At 38.0% G+C, this 13,768-nt stretch overlaps 1 protein-coding gene and 1 long non-coding RNA gene across 12 annotated transcripts in view; one reads left to right on the forward strand and one right to left on the reverse strand.

Moving 5' to 3' along the window:
- Window positions 1–7,316, forward strand: part of Kif27 (kinesin family member 27) — a 142,690-nt gene extending 135,374 nt beyond the window's left edge. For 9 of the 11 annotated variants that reach the window (XM_013515990.1, XM_013515989.1, XM_013515996.1 and 6 more), the window contains one exon: window positions 4,642–5,603. In XM_013515990.1, the coding sequence (XP_013371444.1) occupies window positions 4,642–5,144 (503 nt within the window). In that variant the 3' untranslated portion in view covers window positions 5,145–5,603. Of the gene's footprint in view, window positions 1–4,641; window positions 5,604–6,603 lie in introns of those variants that run through there. The other 2 variants (XM_005387957.2, XM_005387948.2) reach the window with 2 other exon arrangements.
- LOC106148902 overlaps window positions 5,043–13,768 on the reverse strand; it is a 19,646-nt gene continuing 10,920 nt past the window's right edge. Inside the window, exons 3-4 of the long non-coding RNA XR_001234654.1 lie at window positions 5,597–5,769; window positions 5,043–5,131 (exon numbers count right to left, since the gene is read on the reverse strand). This is a non-coding gene — a long non-coding RNA (uncharacterized LOC106148902). The remainder of the gene's footprint in view (window positions 5,132–5,596; window positions 5,770–13,768) is intronic.

Consider the following 13,768-nt stretch of genomic DNA (forward strand, 5'->3'; position numbering starts at 1 on the left):
TTTTTCTAGAGGACAAAGCTCTATTCATCACAGAAAATATTTAGATCAAATTGGAAAATTAAAGGACAGTGTGGCTGAATATGAAGTATCCCAAAAGATTCATGAATCTCTGCAGTGTAGTTATCACCTGGAATGTAAACAGTGCCCGCAGAGTCACTCATTTTATTTCTAGCACTGATCACAGATCACCACTACAAACTCCTTAACTTTTATTTTTTTAACAGTTGAAGAATGCAGTTGTCTTTCTAAAAATATTTAGAATATGTAAAATACAAAGTACTATATAAACAAAATTATAAACTCCCTAAAACTGTAGGAAATGATCATCTATTGTTACATATGTGCAGTCCATGGCTTTTGTAATCCTTATTTAATACTTAAAATAATTTAAATTACTTGTTGTTTTCCTGCTTCATAGTAAACTAAGCCATCTGATTGCCATTAAAAGAGGTGTGCAATGGAAATTTTTGGTAAAAGTGTATATATTTCTAAGATAAATCAGATCTTATGATCTGTGGAAATTAATATAGTAAAACCCATTATTAAGACAAAGACTTTCCTTGCATAGTTATATATAGATATGTGGAATTAGCACCTTTGTAAATGAAATTAGCAAATATTACAGAATACTCTGTAAAAGTAAAGAAGTGTCATGAAAGTAATATGCTGCTATGATTAAAATGTACCCCCTTTAAGCAAACTAGACAGGAAGCAATATTTCTAAAATAACACAGTCTACATTTTATCGAAGAATTAGCCTTCCTTTGGAGAATATTCTTCTAATAATTTATAGATCCTGAAAAGTTGACCTAATTTGTACCTTTCATGAAAACTAAAGATGAACACGCAAGATATGAAGAGGTCAGTGAAAAAACTTTATTCCAGTGCAGTGATAATCCCAGCCACTAGGGATCCTGAGGCAGGAGGATTGCAGATTCAAGGCCAGCCTGACAACTTAGCCAAGACTCTTGTCTCAAAATTTTAAAAAGCTATAAAAAGAGTCAGGGGTGTAGCTCACTGGTGGAGCACTTGCCTAGCATGTGCAAGGGCTTGGGTTCCATTGCCAGTGCTAAAAAAATATACTTATGTGCAATGAGAAGATATGTGCTGAATATATAACATATTTAACATAGTTTTAAAATTTAAAACTCAGTAGTATTTTATAAAGGTATCTTATGCTATCTTATGTTTACAGTTATCATGTACAGACATTTTCACAAACAGTTTCATTAAACCTTCAAACTCAGAGGAGACCAGTATCTGCTGAGCCCATTTTCTCATGAAGGCATTGAAGCTTAGGCCAAGTAACAATGAACAGACTATAATTAAAATATGTTGAAGGTCCCTCCTTTTCTGACGCTGGTCCAGCGTTCTAGAGTAAGAGATGTTTTAGGATAGAGACATAATGCAAACATTCACACACTGCGAAGAAGACTAAGCATTCTGATTCTCAATGGAGGAGCGCAGAGGTACTCACTAACATAACTCATTTCTTTATAATACTTCTACAATACATAGTTGAAATTTTTCTTGAAGAAGTATTTGCAAAAATTAAAAAGTTGCTGGGCATGGTGGTGCATGCCTGTAATCCCAGCACTTGAGAGGCTGAGGCAGGAGGTTCACCACAAGTTAGAGGCCAGCCTAGGTTACACAGTGAGTTCAAGGCCAGCCTGGACTACACAGCAAGACCTGTCTCAAAGAACAAACAAACAAACAAACAAGTCCCAAAATTTGAAAAGTGAACAACTGTTAAGTAAGAAACAGAACAATCAGAACATTACCATTCTAGCATTTTTTAAAAACCCACTTTCAGGCTGGAGGTTGTATCTCAGTGGCAGAGTGCATGTTTAAGTATGAAGCCCAGGGGTCAATCCCAGCCAAAAAAAAACAACAGGAAAACCCCACTCATTTTCAAAGTTAAGGTACCTGAAATTACACAGCAAGTCTGTAAATGGCCCGTGTGTATACTATTGAGTCTACTAGACATTTCTTTTAGACAGTGTGGTGTGATAGTACAAAAATCAGAGAAACCTGTGTTCTCGTCTTGCCCTTCAAGAAAATAGACAGACAGCTGGAAGGCAGTCTTGGGAGGTGGAACGTGAGGATAACACCTGTCTGACCAACTTGCCTAAGAAGTGTAGTTCTGACAATACTGTTGAAGAATTTTATTTCAGCTGATTTGTTTTTCTACCTAGAAACATTTTAAATACTCTTTTGCTATAAAAATAATTTTTATATTTTAATACAGTATTATAGAAAAACTTGAAAATATAGGAAAAAATAAAATAAATCACTCATAAGCATATTTTTAGCATAATTCTTTTCATAGTTTCATGTTTTAAAACTTACACTTGCAGTCATATTTGGAATATATCTTATATTATATCCTATTTTAAAATGCTACTTTAGGCCAGGTGTGATGGCACATGCCTATAGTCCCAGCACCTAGGTGGCTGAGGCAGGAGGGTCACTGGAGGTAGAGGCCAGCCTAGATACTGAGACCTTCGCTCAAATAAACACATACACACATTGAAAATATATATCAAATTCTGAGTTCCCTAATACATCCTAGCTAATATGAAACTGTCTTGGTGTTCAGTTCCTTAGGATTTCTGTATGCTTGTATGTATATGCTTTTGAGATGTGGTCTCACTATGTTGCCCAAGCTGGCCAGCTCTCAGCTGTGATCCTTTGGCCTTAGTCTCTGTGGTAGCTGAGACCACAGGCACACACCATCATGCCCAGATTTTAGTTCATTGGGTTAGCTCACTACGTAGCCCAGGCTGGCCTTGAACTCTTGGCAATCCTCCTGTCTCAGCCTTGCAAGTGCTGAGATTACAGGTGCGCACCACCACTCCCAGCAGTTCATTGGGTTTTGATAGTAGTTTTCTTGTTGTCTGCCTATAAGACTTGTATTTATCTTCTCTTGGCATTTTAAAATAGAAAAATTAATCTTTTAATTATAATATCTTGGTCCCTCAGTGGTTGTATCTCCGTTATGGAGTATTTGTTTTCTAATATGTTTTGTAAGGATAAAATCACTTTATATGGACATGCAGTTTCTCTGTTTCACTGTTTAAAATTATCTTTGTATTAATTTAAATCACTACCTCAGACTATAAGGTTACTAGAGTCAGATCTTGATTTCTGGGTTGAAATCCTGGGGTTTTTGTTGTTGTTTTGTTTTGGTTTGGTTTTTTGCAATGATGGGGATTAGACACCAGATTTCAGGCGTGCTAGGCAAGTGCTCTACCCTTGAGCTACACACCCAGCTCTGAAATCTTCTTTTGCTGGGTGTGTGACTTCAAGCAAATTAATCTTTCTCTAGTTTGCTACCGAAATTGTAAAATTATAGAAGGAAACTTGTATTATGAAGACTCTAGGTGGGCTTGAGGTGAGCCTCAGCAGTGAGCCCATCTCTGCTCTTCCACATATGATCTTTAAAAATAAGATGCCTGATTTTGGAACCAGACACTGTGACCTCAGCAGGATTTTTAAAGCTTCCTGGTGACTTTAATGTGCAGCAAAATTGGGGAGCCACCATCTGTGGGCAGCTTTGAATCTGGTATGGTTCCATGTTAGGGTCCATATCATTTGTGAGTTCAGTTGTTTTGTTTTTGAGGAATTTTTAAAACTAGAATATCCATTATCCATTATGTCTTAAGTCAGAGTGGGCAGTAGGACCCGCAGAATCATCTAAATGGGTAGAGGCAGCTCCGCACCAGCTGCTGTTTCTATGCACAAACTGTTAGCTTTTATTATTTTTCTCTAAAAGCTAGAAATCTGTATTTTTATAGGAAACCTTCTAAGTTTTAACTTTTGGGTCATGTATTATTAACATTGGAAGCCAACTAAAACATATCTGAGCAAGATTTCACTTGGGGGCTACCTGTGTACAACCTGTTTTTAAACTTTGTCTTCACAGGATTAAGAGTATAAAAAAGCATGTATCAAGATATATTAAAGTTTGCATTTCTCATAGGTTAGATCTAGTATCTACATGGATTCCTATTAAGTCGGGTTTTATCTTTGATATTAGATTTGACTTAAGGATGCCCAAGCTTTGATGTCTTTTACTCACTCAATCACTCATTCCCAGTGGGGTCGCTCTCACTGAGGTGTATGCTTCAACTCTGTTTTGATGGTGGGAAAACCGAGAGTACGGCACACACCCTAGAGTAGATCTGCTAGCAGAAACCCACTGTCATGCTGGGAGGCCAAGCAAGGCCAGATTTTCATACATAGCATGCCAAGTACCAAAGTATACCTGGAGATAATAGGGCAGAGCCAGTGTTCTCCAGAACTAGCTTCAGTTGGCCAGTATTTGGAATTCACTAGCAATAAGCCAAGCAGAGGGCAGACCTAGAAAGGTGCCAGAGACACCCAGAGTGCTTCTGGGATTCTAGAAAGTACCAAACAAAATCCCTAGTACCAAAAATCTCAACTTTGTTCCACAAATTAAAATTCAGAGTTCTTCACATACAAGATGTCCATAAGTGAAATAATTCAGATTTATACATCTGTTCAACAAAGTATCTGGAAAATATCATGTATACTGAGTGATAGTAATATTGTTACATTAGGATATTATGATTATTATTAAAACATCTGACTTTGAGAAAATAACCTCTAAATTTTTAGTTTTGGGATTATTTTTAGATCTTCATGCTGCAGGTGGAGTCCTGAACCCAGAAAAGGCACATGTGCTTTCAGAGGAATTACAATGGGCATCCAGAACTGAAAGTATGAAATTAAGTGGGAGAGAAAGGGAAGTAGACACTTCTTCAAGCAGCTTACAAACACAACCAAATGCTCAGAAGTGTTGGGAAGATGTCTCAGAGTTACCTCCAGTTAGTAGCTCTTTACCACTCTCCAGCGGACAGTTGCTAAGCAATGAAGATAAAACAGACATGGATGAAAATCAGCTTACAAAATCTCACACTCGACCATCATACCCAATTCAGCCAGTAGGAAACGTGAGCCAGTTGCACGGTGTCACACCTGTAAAACTGTGCCGCAAAGAACTGCGCCAGATTTCTGCCTCGGAACTATCACTGCGACGTTCTAGTCTTGGCGTTGGGGTTGCATCAATGACTGCCGATTCCATTCAAGTGTCTAGGAAACCTAGTGACTTGAAAACGTAGATGATTAACAGTAGAACTTTCAATTTGGTAGCTAGCGTAAAGAGATTCCATTTTCTAACTTGTTAAAAAATTGAAGCTCAAACTCTCCAGCTCTTCCATCAGGATAAAGGAAGGGAACAAATGATCTTTTTATATACTTTGTAAGAGGTATAGATCTTAGTAGTATATTTTGTGAGTTTTAGTTTACATTTCCATAATAATCAAACACGTTTTCCAGTACTTGATAACATTTAAATATTTTCACTTATAAATATGTGTAACATTTTTTAGGCATATTTTGTTTTTTATTTTTCAGGCATATTTGAAAAACAAGTAATAGACTAAAATATCCTTCAAATGTATATTACTGTATAATATAAATGTTATATTATAAAAATGTTATAATACATTAAGTATATTATTATTCTACAATACTAGCATATTGCTTTTCTAGAAACCCAGCCAGATATTACCTAGGTGAGAGGGAGAGTCACATGCCGCATGTTTCAGCAGAGCTGAAATTTTGTGTGCCAAGATGAAGTCTATAGGTGAAGACATCCTGCCAGGTCCATTGTCTCAGGCTGATTTGCAGTTCTAGGTCCAGAGGAGTTGGGTGGTCAAATTGACTCTGGTCTTTGATCTTTTTCTAGAATTTAAAAAAAAAAATGAGCTGGGTGTGGTGGCATACACCTGTAATCCCGACCCTCAGAAGGCTGAGGCAGGAGGATCCTTGTAAGTTCGAGATCAGCCTGGGCTACAAAGTGAGCTCAAGGCCAGCCTGAACTGCAAAGCGAGACCCTGTCTCAAAAAGACCAAAAATAAAATGTGTAATGTTGTATTACTGGTTTGCTAATATAATGAAATGTAAGTTTTCATCTTTCCCCTCCCTGTACCTTCAGCATGTCTCATTAGGATACCAAAATTGGGACATATGGACACAGTTGCATGGAACAGGGAAGCAGTGATAGAGTAACATTAAAGCATTCCAGCATTCCCAGGAGGAGCATACTGGGTGTGACACACCTGGTCACATGGAAGATGTGGTAATACTTGAAGTCCAGCCGGAGGATCATTAGCTAATAACTGGATGGGCTTCAGTTTGAAATGCTCTTCTAAGGGCTGAGGATGTGGCTCAGTGGTAGTGTTCTTACCGTGCATGCACAAGGCCCTGGGCTCAATCCCAACTACCACCAAAAAAAAAAAAAAAAAAAGCTTCTAAGATGAAATTCTCCTCTATAATCTGCTTCCTCAGGTTTTTCATACACACAGGCAAAACTACACTGGGGCTGCAAATACGTTAGCAAAATTTTTCCTGAAACTTCTTTTGGCCACTCTTATATAATGTTCAGAACCACGAACTGAACAATTTTCCTGTCAGTTCTTTTTCACTATATTTTTCTATCACAGGCAGTACTTAATCATAATGATCCGACGAATTATTTTGTTACTTTTCATTTTTCCAATTTTCTTTAAACCACAGTTGAGTTTCTCAGAATAACTGAGTGGGAGCAGCAACAAGACCACCTTGACTTCTTACGGATGCCTATCCAGTGAGGCCCTCGCTTCTCGCTCCGTCCCCGTTTCCTCATCTGGTGCTGCAGTGGACTTCTGTGCTCGCCTCTGCTGTTGACCTGACTGTCTCTCTTGAGACCCAAACCATCACCCTGTGCTCCCCCACACACTCAGGGGTTCTTCCTTTTTCTAGTTGCCAGCCCCTAGGGACTGATGTTCCTTGTCCTGTTACTAAAAACCAGTTCTTACAGGAAAAGAGGAACATTTCAAAATGGTGAATGGCTTATCTCCTAAGCATGGTACTAAAAATTTTAAATTCATTTAAAATTATAGTAAATAGATTTCCTTGGTATGAACCTGGGAACTGAACAACTTGTAACACTGGCCTAATGAGAAACTGCTTTTGGTTTGGATGACAGAATATACGTATTTATATATAATATATTCTATATTATTTATATATTAATATGTATTATATAAAAATATATTTTATATATGGGACAAAGAGGTTGAATATATATTCTTAATCTTATAGCAAAAGCCCAGTGCCTTCAACAAAACAGTAATTATCTATTTATTAGTGAAATACGTATTTACTGATGAAGATCCTGTCTTGGTTACATTTCTTGTTGCTGAGACAAAATACCCGAGACCCAAAGTTAAAGAAGCAGGGCCGGGCGTGGTGGCGCATGCCTGTAATCCCAGCACTTGGGCAGCTGAGGCAGGAGGATCGTTGTGAGTTCGAGACCAGTCTGGACTACAAAGTGAGCTCAAGGCCAGCCTGAACTACATAGAGACCCTGTCTCCGAAAGAAAAAACAAAGTTAAAGGAGCAAAGGTTTATTTGGCTCACAGTTTGTAGAGTTTGTCATTGGCTGGCTCCAGGGGAGGGTAGCATGGTGAGGGGCATCGCAGGAAAGAAACAGTCCACGTTGAGCAGAAGGCAGGAGGCAGCTCAGCAGCCTGTCTCTCCCTGTTATCCCATCCAGGCTACTTGCTCTTTGGGTGGTGCCACCCACACCCAGGTGGGCCTTCCCATTATCCACATCCAACTACACCAAGTGGAGGAATTTAGTAACACACCCTTAATCCCAGCATCACACACCCTAGGTCTGACCAAATGAGACTGGGGCCTGGGGCATCTAGACACAAGCCATACTACATCCCAATCATAAATTCCTTGTAAGATTAAGTAATGTGCTATTCCTTAATTATAAATAATTTGTATAAAATGCATTCTAATACTGGAATCTTGCTTGCCCGAGAAATTAATATATATTTGTTTTAGCTATGGAAATATAAATGCATTTTCTTACTAACAAAGCAAGAAAAGTTGTATCAAACTGACACTGACTTGATAATGCAAATGTGTTCTGACGGCTAAGTACCAAAGGTATGGTTTTTCCCCCTGCTTTTGGTTAAATGTATGTTCTTTATGTGCTATGATAGATTTCATGCATATATTCAAATACACATGAAGAATATCTCCTGGTGGTATTCACCTGTAATTCCAGCTACTCAGGAGGCTGAGGCAGGAGAATCACAACTTTGAGGTCGGCCTGGGCAACTTAGCAAGACTGTGTCTCAAAATAAAAAATAAAAAGGGCTTGGGACATAGTGCAATGGTAGGAAGCACCTGGATTTGGTCCCTAGTATTGCAACAATAAATAAATAAGAATATTCTGAAAAATATATTCTAGAAGTGAACTTCTGGTCATTTTAGTTTAGTCAGTACCCTAGGAAACAAAAACTAACCCACTTCCTATGGGCAAATAAAATTGTTTAAAATATACTAATAATAGATTCTACTTTCTTTTACAGCTTTTCTTATTATAAACATTTTGTCATTGTGTTTGCCTTTTTGCATGTATACAAAATGTGGCTTTCCTTTTTTCATTATGTTCTTTTTCTACCTGTAACAGCATTCTCTTGTTCTATTTCCTACCACGTTGGGTTCAACATGAAGACCACTGTAACAATCAACACCATTCCAGTGCCTGGTACCCTGTATGCAAGACATCCCAAGAGAAAGGAATATAAGCAGTGACCCCTAGTGCAAGCCATAAGGGGTGCAGTGTTGGCAGAGAATTAAAATAATGTACCTAAGGAAATAACTGAAAGATCAAAGCATGTCATGCTTGCTTTTAATATCTGAGAATATGTGTTGAACACAGAATTGAACTCCTGCTAAGGATTTGAGTCCTTTATAATTGATCCTAAAACTTAATGTAAGACTATCTTTTTCATATAAGGCATCTGTTTTCAAACGAGCATTCATAATTTTTCCTAACATGCTTCAGACCCTGGGTTTAATCCCCAGCACTGAAAAAAGAAGAAAAACAATTGTTTTTCTCCTTCTAATTCCAACATGTTATAGATAACAGATTTGGGAGAATTCTGTAAGTATGGTTGGTGAAAACATGATGGAAATGTTGTTTTTGTTTTAATGAGAAAGATCTCTATAACCCCAAGGAACAAAACCATTCACAAGAGACAGGAGGACAAAACTAAATTTTTAAAACTTATACTCAATGATTCTTAAGACATTTAATACTTGTATAATGAAACTTAGAAAAGGAAATTAGTTCAAATGACCCTATTATTGTATTTTCAAGCTTATTACACTATATACAAAACGAAGTATATAACAAAGTGTTTCAAGTCTGAAGTAAATATTTATTGATATCAGGTATCTCCTTTTTATTTACTCTTATTTTTCTTTTCCTTTTTGTGGCTCTCAGCATGGAACCCTTGAATCCAGGGCCTTGTCATCAAGGCAAGCACGATACCACTAAGCTGCACCCCCCACTTACGAGGTCTTATTTTTACACAAATCACTTCCTCACCCATTACCAACGACAGATTATAGGTGCATGCCTACTTGGCCTTCATTCTCCACCACCATCAGGATTCATGTAGACAGCTGATGCCACAGGGAGGGAACACAGGAAGGTTTAGCTGAAAGCATTGTATAGGCCACCAAATAATTTTCAAAAATATTTGGAGAAATGGATTTTATTTCTTTGGCCAAAGTATTATAGACAGCTAAATTAGGTAAAAATATTATTGGACAGACCCTCAAGGGAGTCAGTACAGAAGAGAACACATTAAAACTGTGCAGGAGGCACACTGGTTGGAGGCCAGGGCTTGAGATAAAGACAAAATAACCAGGCCTACAAACCATCCGAGGGGATAAAATAACATATCTCCTGATCCAAGCAAGTCTAGATAGGTATCAGTCACCCAGGTGGGTGATCAGGACCCCCAACCCATCCCTTCCTAAAAAGGTCTTTGTTCTATGTACACTTGCTATTTGACTTACTAACTGGCTATACTTACAATCTTATTGGTTGATCACAGTTTTGACCCACGTTGTACCCACCTGATGATTTACACTATAATCATAGTTGTAAAACCATGCTGTATAAAACTTCCTTTGAGAAGTAGACTCATTGGCAAACCACTTTCAGATCCCCCGTCTCTCAGGAGCCATCTGTCTCTAAAGTTTTCCTGCTCTTAATCTCCGTTGTTCCTTAGAATTCATTCTTTGGTTTTGGGGAACATGAACTTGGCATAGCTGACATTTAGCAGGTTGAGAGTTACATTTATTTCCCTATATCAAAAGGTCTGAAACAATCTCAACCTTTGGCACTCTTTAAACCCTACAGAAACTCTTAGTGCTGTATTTGCCATTTGGAAATATGCACCCTAGGTTTTTATACTCATTTCTTTTCCTGTGATTATTATTTGGGACTATATGAAAAGCTATCCTAGCAGAATTTAAGTGGCAATTGTGAATCCATTCAATAAAGAATTACAAGAACCTGGGCCACAGATAAAGCTCAGTGGCACAGTGTCTGCCTGGCAAGGGCGAGGTCATGAGTTTGATTCCCAATACCAAAAAAGCGCCCCCCCCAACAAAACAAAACAAAACCCAAAAACCCTACTAGAATTACAAGAAGTGGTAGCTTTGGAAAAATTCGAACAGCCTGACATAAACAAAGAAACCAGTTAAGACTTAAGTGATTTTACCAATGAAGAACCATGAATGGTATATCAAAACATTTGATTGTAGAAAAATTACCAGGATTCATCTTTATAAAACAATATAGACTAACAACCATTTTGCTTCATTTTTCTTTCTGCTAAAATCTTGCTAAATTTTTCTCCTGAAACCTGTAGATAAAAGAATTCCATTCATGATTACAAATAAGCAGCTATGGGTCTGCATTGGAAGACTGAATTAATAATAACTTTTGTGTGTGGCCTACAAGTGGCATTTCACTCTTCTACCTACAGGAATGAGGAGTTAGCTTCACTCAACTGATTTATAATTTGATAATTTATAAGTATTATATATCAGGGTTTTATTTTCTAGCATGATTATGTTCTGTAGATGGGAAAAGTGAAAACAAGGCAAAGTATTTTATAGTGAGGGCCAATGTCTCTTTGAAACTCCCACTCCCTGAGGGTCTGGGTGCACCCGGCCTGCTCTGTCCCACCCTGGGCTGAGCCCACCTCTTTCCGCAGACATGACTGTGGCTGACTCCAGGTGTCACCAGCAGTAACACCCAGATTGAAAAATTATAATCTCATTGATCTAGCATTTTGGATAATGTCTACTGGAAATTAGTAATTCTTAGAGTACATGACATTTTCTAAACCACCAGAGAGTATTTTTTTTCTTTTTCTCTTTCTTTTTCTTTCTTTCTTTCTTTCTCTTTCTTTCTTTTTCTTTCTCTTTCTTTTCTTTCTTTTTCTCTTTCTTCCCTCTTCCTTCCTTCCTTCCTTCTTTCCTTCCTTCCTTCCTTCCTTCCTTCCTTCCTTCCTTCCTTCCTTCCTTCCTTTCTCTTTGGTCTTTTTGAGACAGGGTCTTACTGTGCAGTTCAGGCTAGCCTTGAGCTCACTTTGTAGCCCAGGCTGGTCTCAAAGTTGCAACGATCCTCCTGCCTCAACCTCCCGAGTACTGGGATGACAGGCATGCACACTCGCCTCAGATAGCATTTTCTTTACAAGAAAAAAAGGCTATTTATGAATTGCTCCTTTGCACTTAAAAGCAAAATATTTTTCAAATCCAACTTAAATTATTTAATAAATTGAGAGGGAAACCAGTAATATAAGTTACCATACAGCAAACAGTCTGTTCATTTATCAATAAGCACATGAAGCTACTTTAACAACTGACATATCAGAGATAAAATTATAAGTAGGTTTTCCAAAGAATTAGCCCTCTAAATGGAATAAGTTGGCATGTGTGGGTGCTTATTTTATATCATAAAACATTTTCTGAAAGAAAGAGGGTCTAAGAAACGAAACATTTTTTTTTCTAAACGAACTGATTCTCAGAGCTTTAGTCATATATGTTATCAGCAACAGAAATGATGGTATTCTCTGGGAAGTTTCATGTACATTCTGCTCTTGGAAATATTTTAAAACTTGCTTAGTGTACTTTTTTTTTTTTGGTACTGGGAATCAAACTCAGGACCTTGCGCTTGCCAGGCAGGCACTTGTACCGCTGAGCCATCTCCCCGGCCCAAGCTTAATCTACTTTTATAGGCATAAATTTGCTTTATGACTGTGAATGAAAGAATATGTTAATATGTTTTTACTGAGTTTTTTGACCACCAGTTCTTCGCTAATACTTCTTTAGTTACATTTGTAAATTACTGAATTATAGCTAGAAAATGAATTTTTAAAAAACTAAGCAATGTTTCCATCTGGTAATCACAAAGATATCCAGAACTCTACCACCACTGCTCTCCCCCTCCCCAGAAAGAAAATGATGGAAGAACAAGTTAATTTTTGGCATATATATATAGGAGTATGATCAGATTAACAGCAAAGTCAGTTTTCATTTAGCTTTTGGGACTCTTAGCTACTGTATGCAAGAAGTATATTAGAATTAAAGTTGACATTACCATGGTGACTTCATATATATTCAGAAGAGCACTCACTCGCCTTAATTTGCAAATATCTGCCAATATCAAGAACTACTGTCTTCTGAGCTGGGAGTGGATGGCGCATGTCTCTCAATCCCAGCAGTCTGGGAGGCTGAGACAGGAGGACCAGAAGTTCAAGCCCAGCCTGGGCAACTTAGTGACCTTGTTTCAAATTGAAAAATAAAAAAAGGGCTCAGGATGTAGCTCAGCATGAAGGTTCTGGGTTCAAGCCCCGGTACCAGAAAAAAAAATTGCCTCTACCCACATAGATCAAAGCATCATAACCTGAGCAGCCAAGTAATCGAAGAGAAGGCCAGCACTTCCAAGGTAACAGAACCTACAATCAGGGGTATTCTACTGGATTGTGAACAAATCAATCAGAAAGGAAGAATGCTTACACTTTTTCTGAAAGAGTTCACCTGGAGCAGTACTAAAGTTCTCTTTAACAAGTTTAGCAGAACATTCAGTATCTCAACTGGACACAGTGGCATGTGCTTGAAGCTCCAGCCCTTTGACAGGCTCAGGTGGGAGGATCACTTGAGCACAGGAGTAGGCTGATCTCAATCTCAAAAAAAGGGGCGGGGGAGTAGAAACTAAAAGTGAGTTGACTGGCAGTTACTTATTTTCTGGGAAAAAAAATCACAAAATGGCACCTACAGACAGAAGGAAAATTTCTATAGGTTTTTATAGGACTTTTCCTACTTTATGTTTTCTGTAGCCCTTTTATTTTTGTGAATAGAGCTGAGAACTAACAATGCTGTCCCTCAAGGAACTTGCATTCTAGTGGTACATGCCATTGTGAACAGAAAGCAGCACAGTCTGAGAGAATAGAGCTTTAGTGGTACCTACGTTGTTTCCTCTTGTTTGCTGCTATCTTGCTTTACCACCCTCAATTTTCTTTAACTAGGTACTTTCAAAGTACTAACCAAAAATGAGTTCTTCTCACAGCCATTTTTATTTGTTTGTTTGTTTTTTAGACAGGGTCTCGCTCTGTAGTTCAGGCTGAGATCCTCCTGACTCACTCTCTTGAGTGCTGGGATGACAGGTGTGCACCACCATGCCTGACTCTATTTACAGTCTTAATGTAGAATTGACAGTCTACCAAATTGGCTAAATTTAAAACAATAATGAAACTTCCCCTCTTCTCATCCTTGATTTTTTCTTTTTTTTTTTTTTGGTTTTTCTCCGGTACCGG

This window comes from Chinchilla lanigera, unplaced genomic scaffold (genome assembly GCF_000276665.1).
Source record: "Chinchilla lanigera isolate Chin_1 unplaced genomic scaffold, ChiLan1.0 scaffold00031, whole genome shotgun sequence".
In the NCBI taxonomy this organism is placed as follows: domain Eukaryota; kingdom Metazoa; phylum Chordata; class Mammalia; order Rodentia; family Chinchillidae; genus Chinchilla; species Chinchilla lanigera.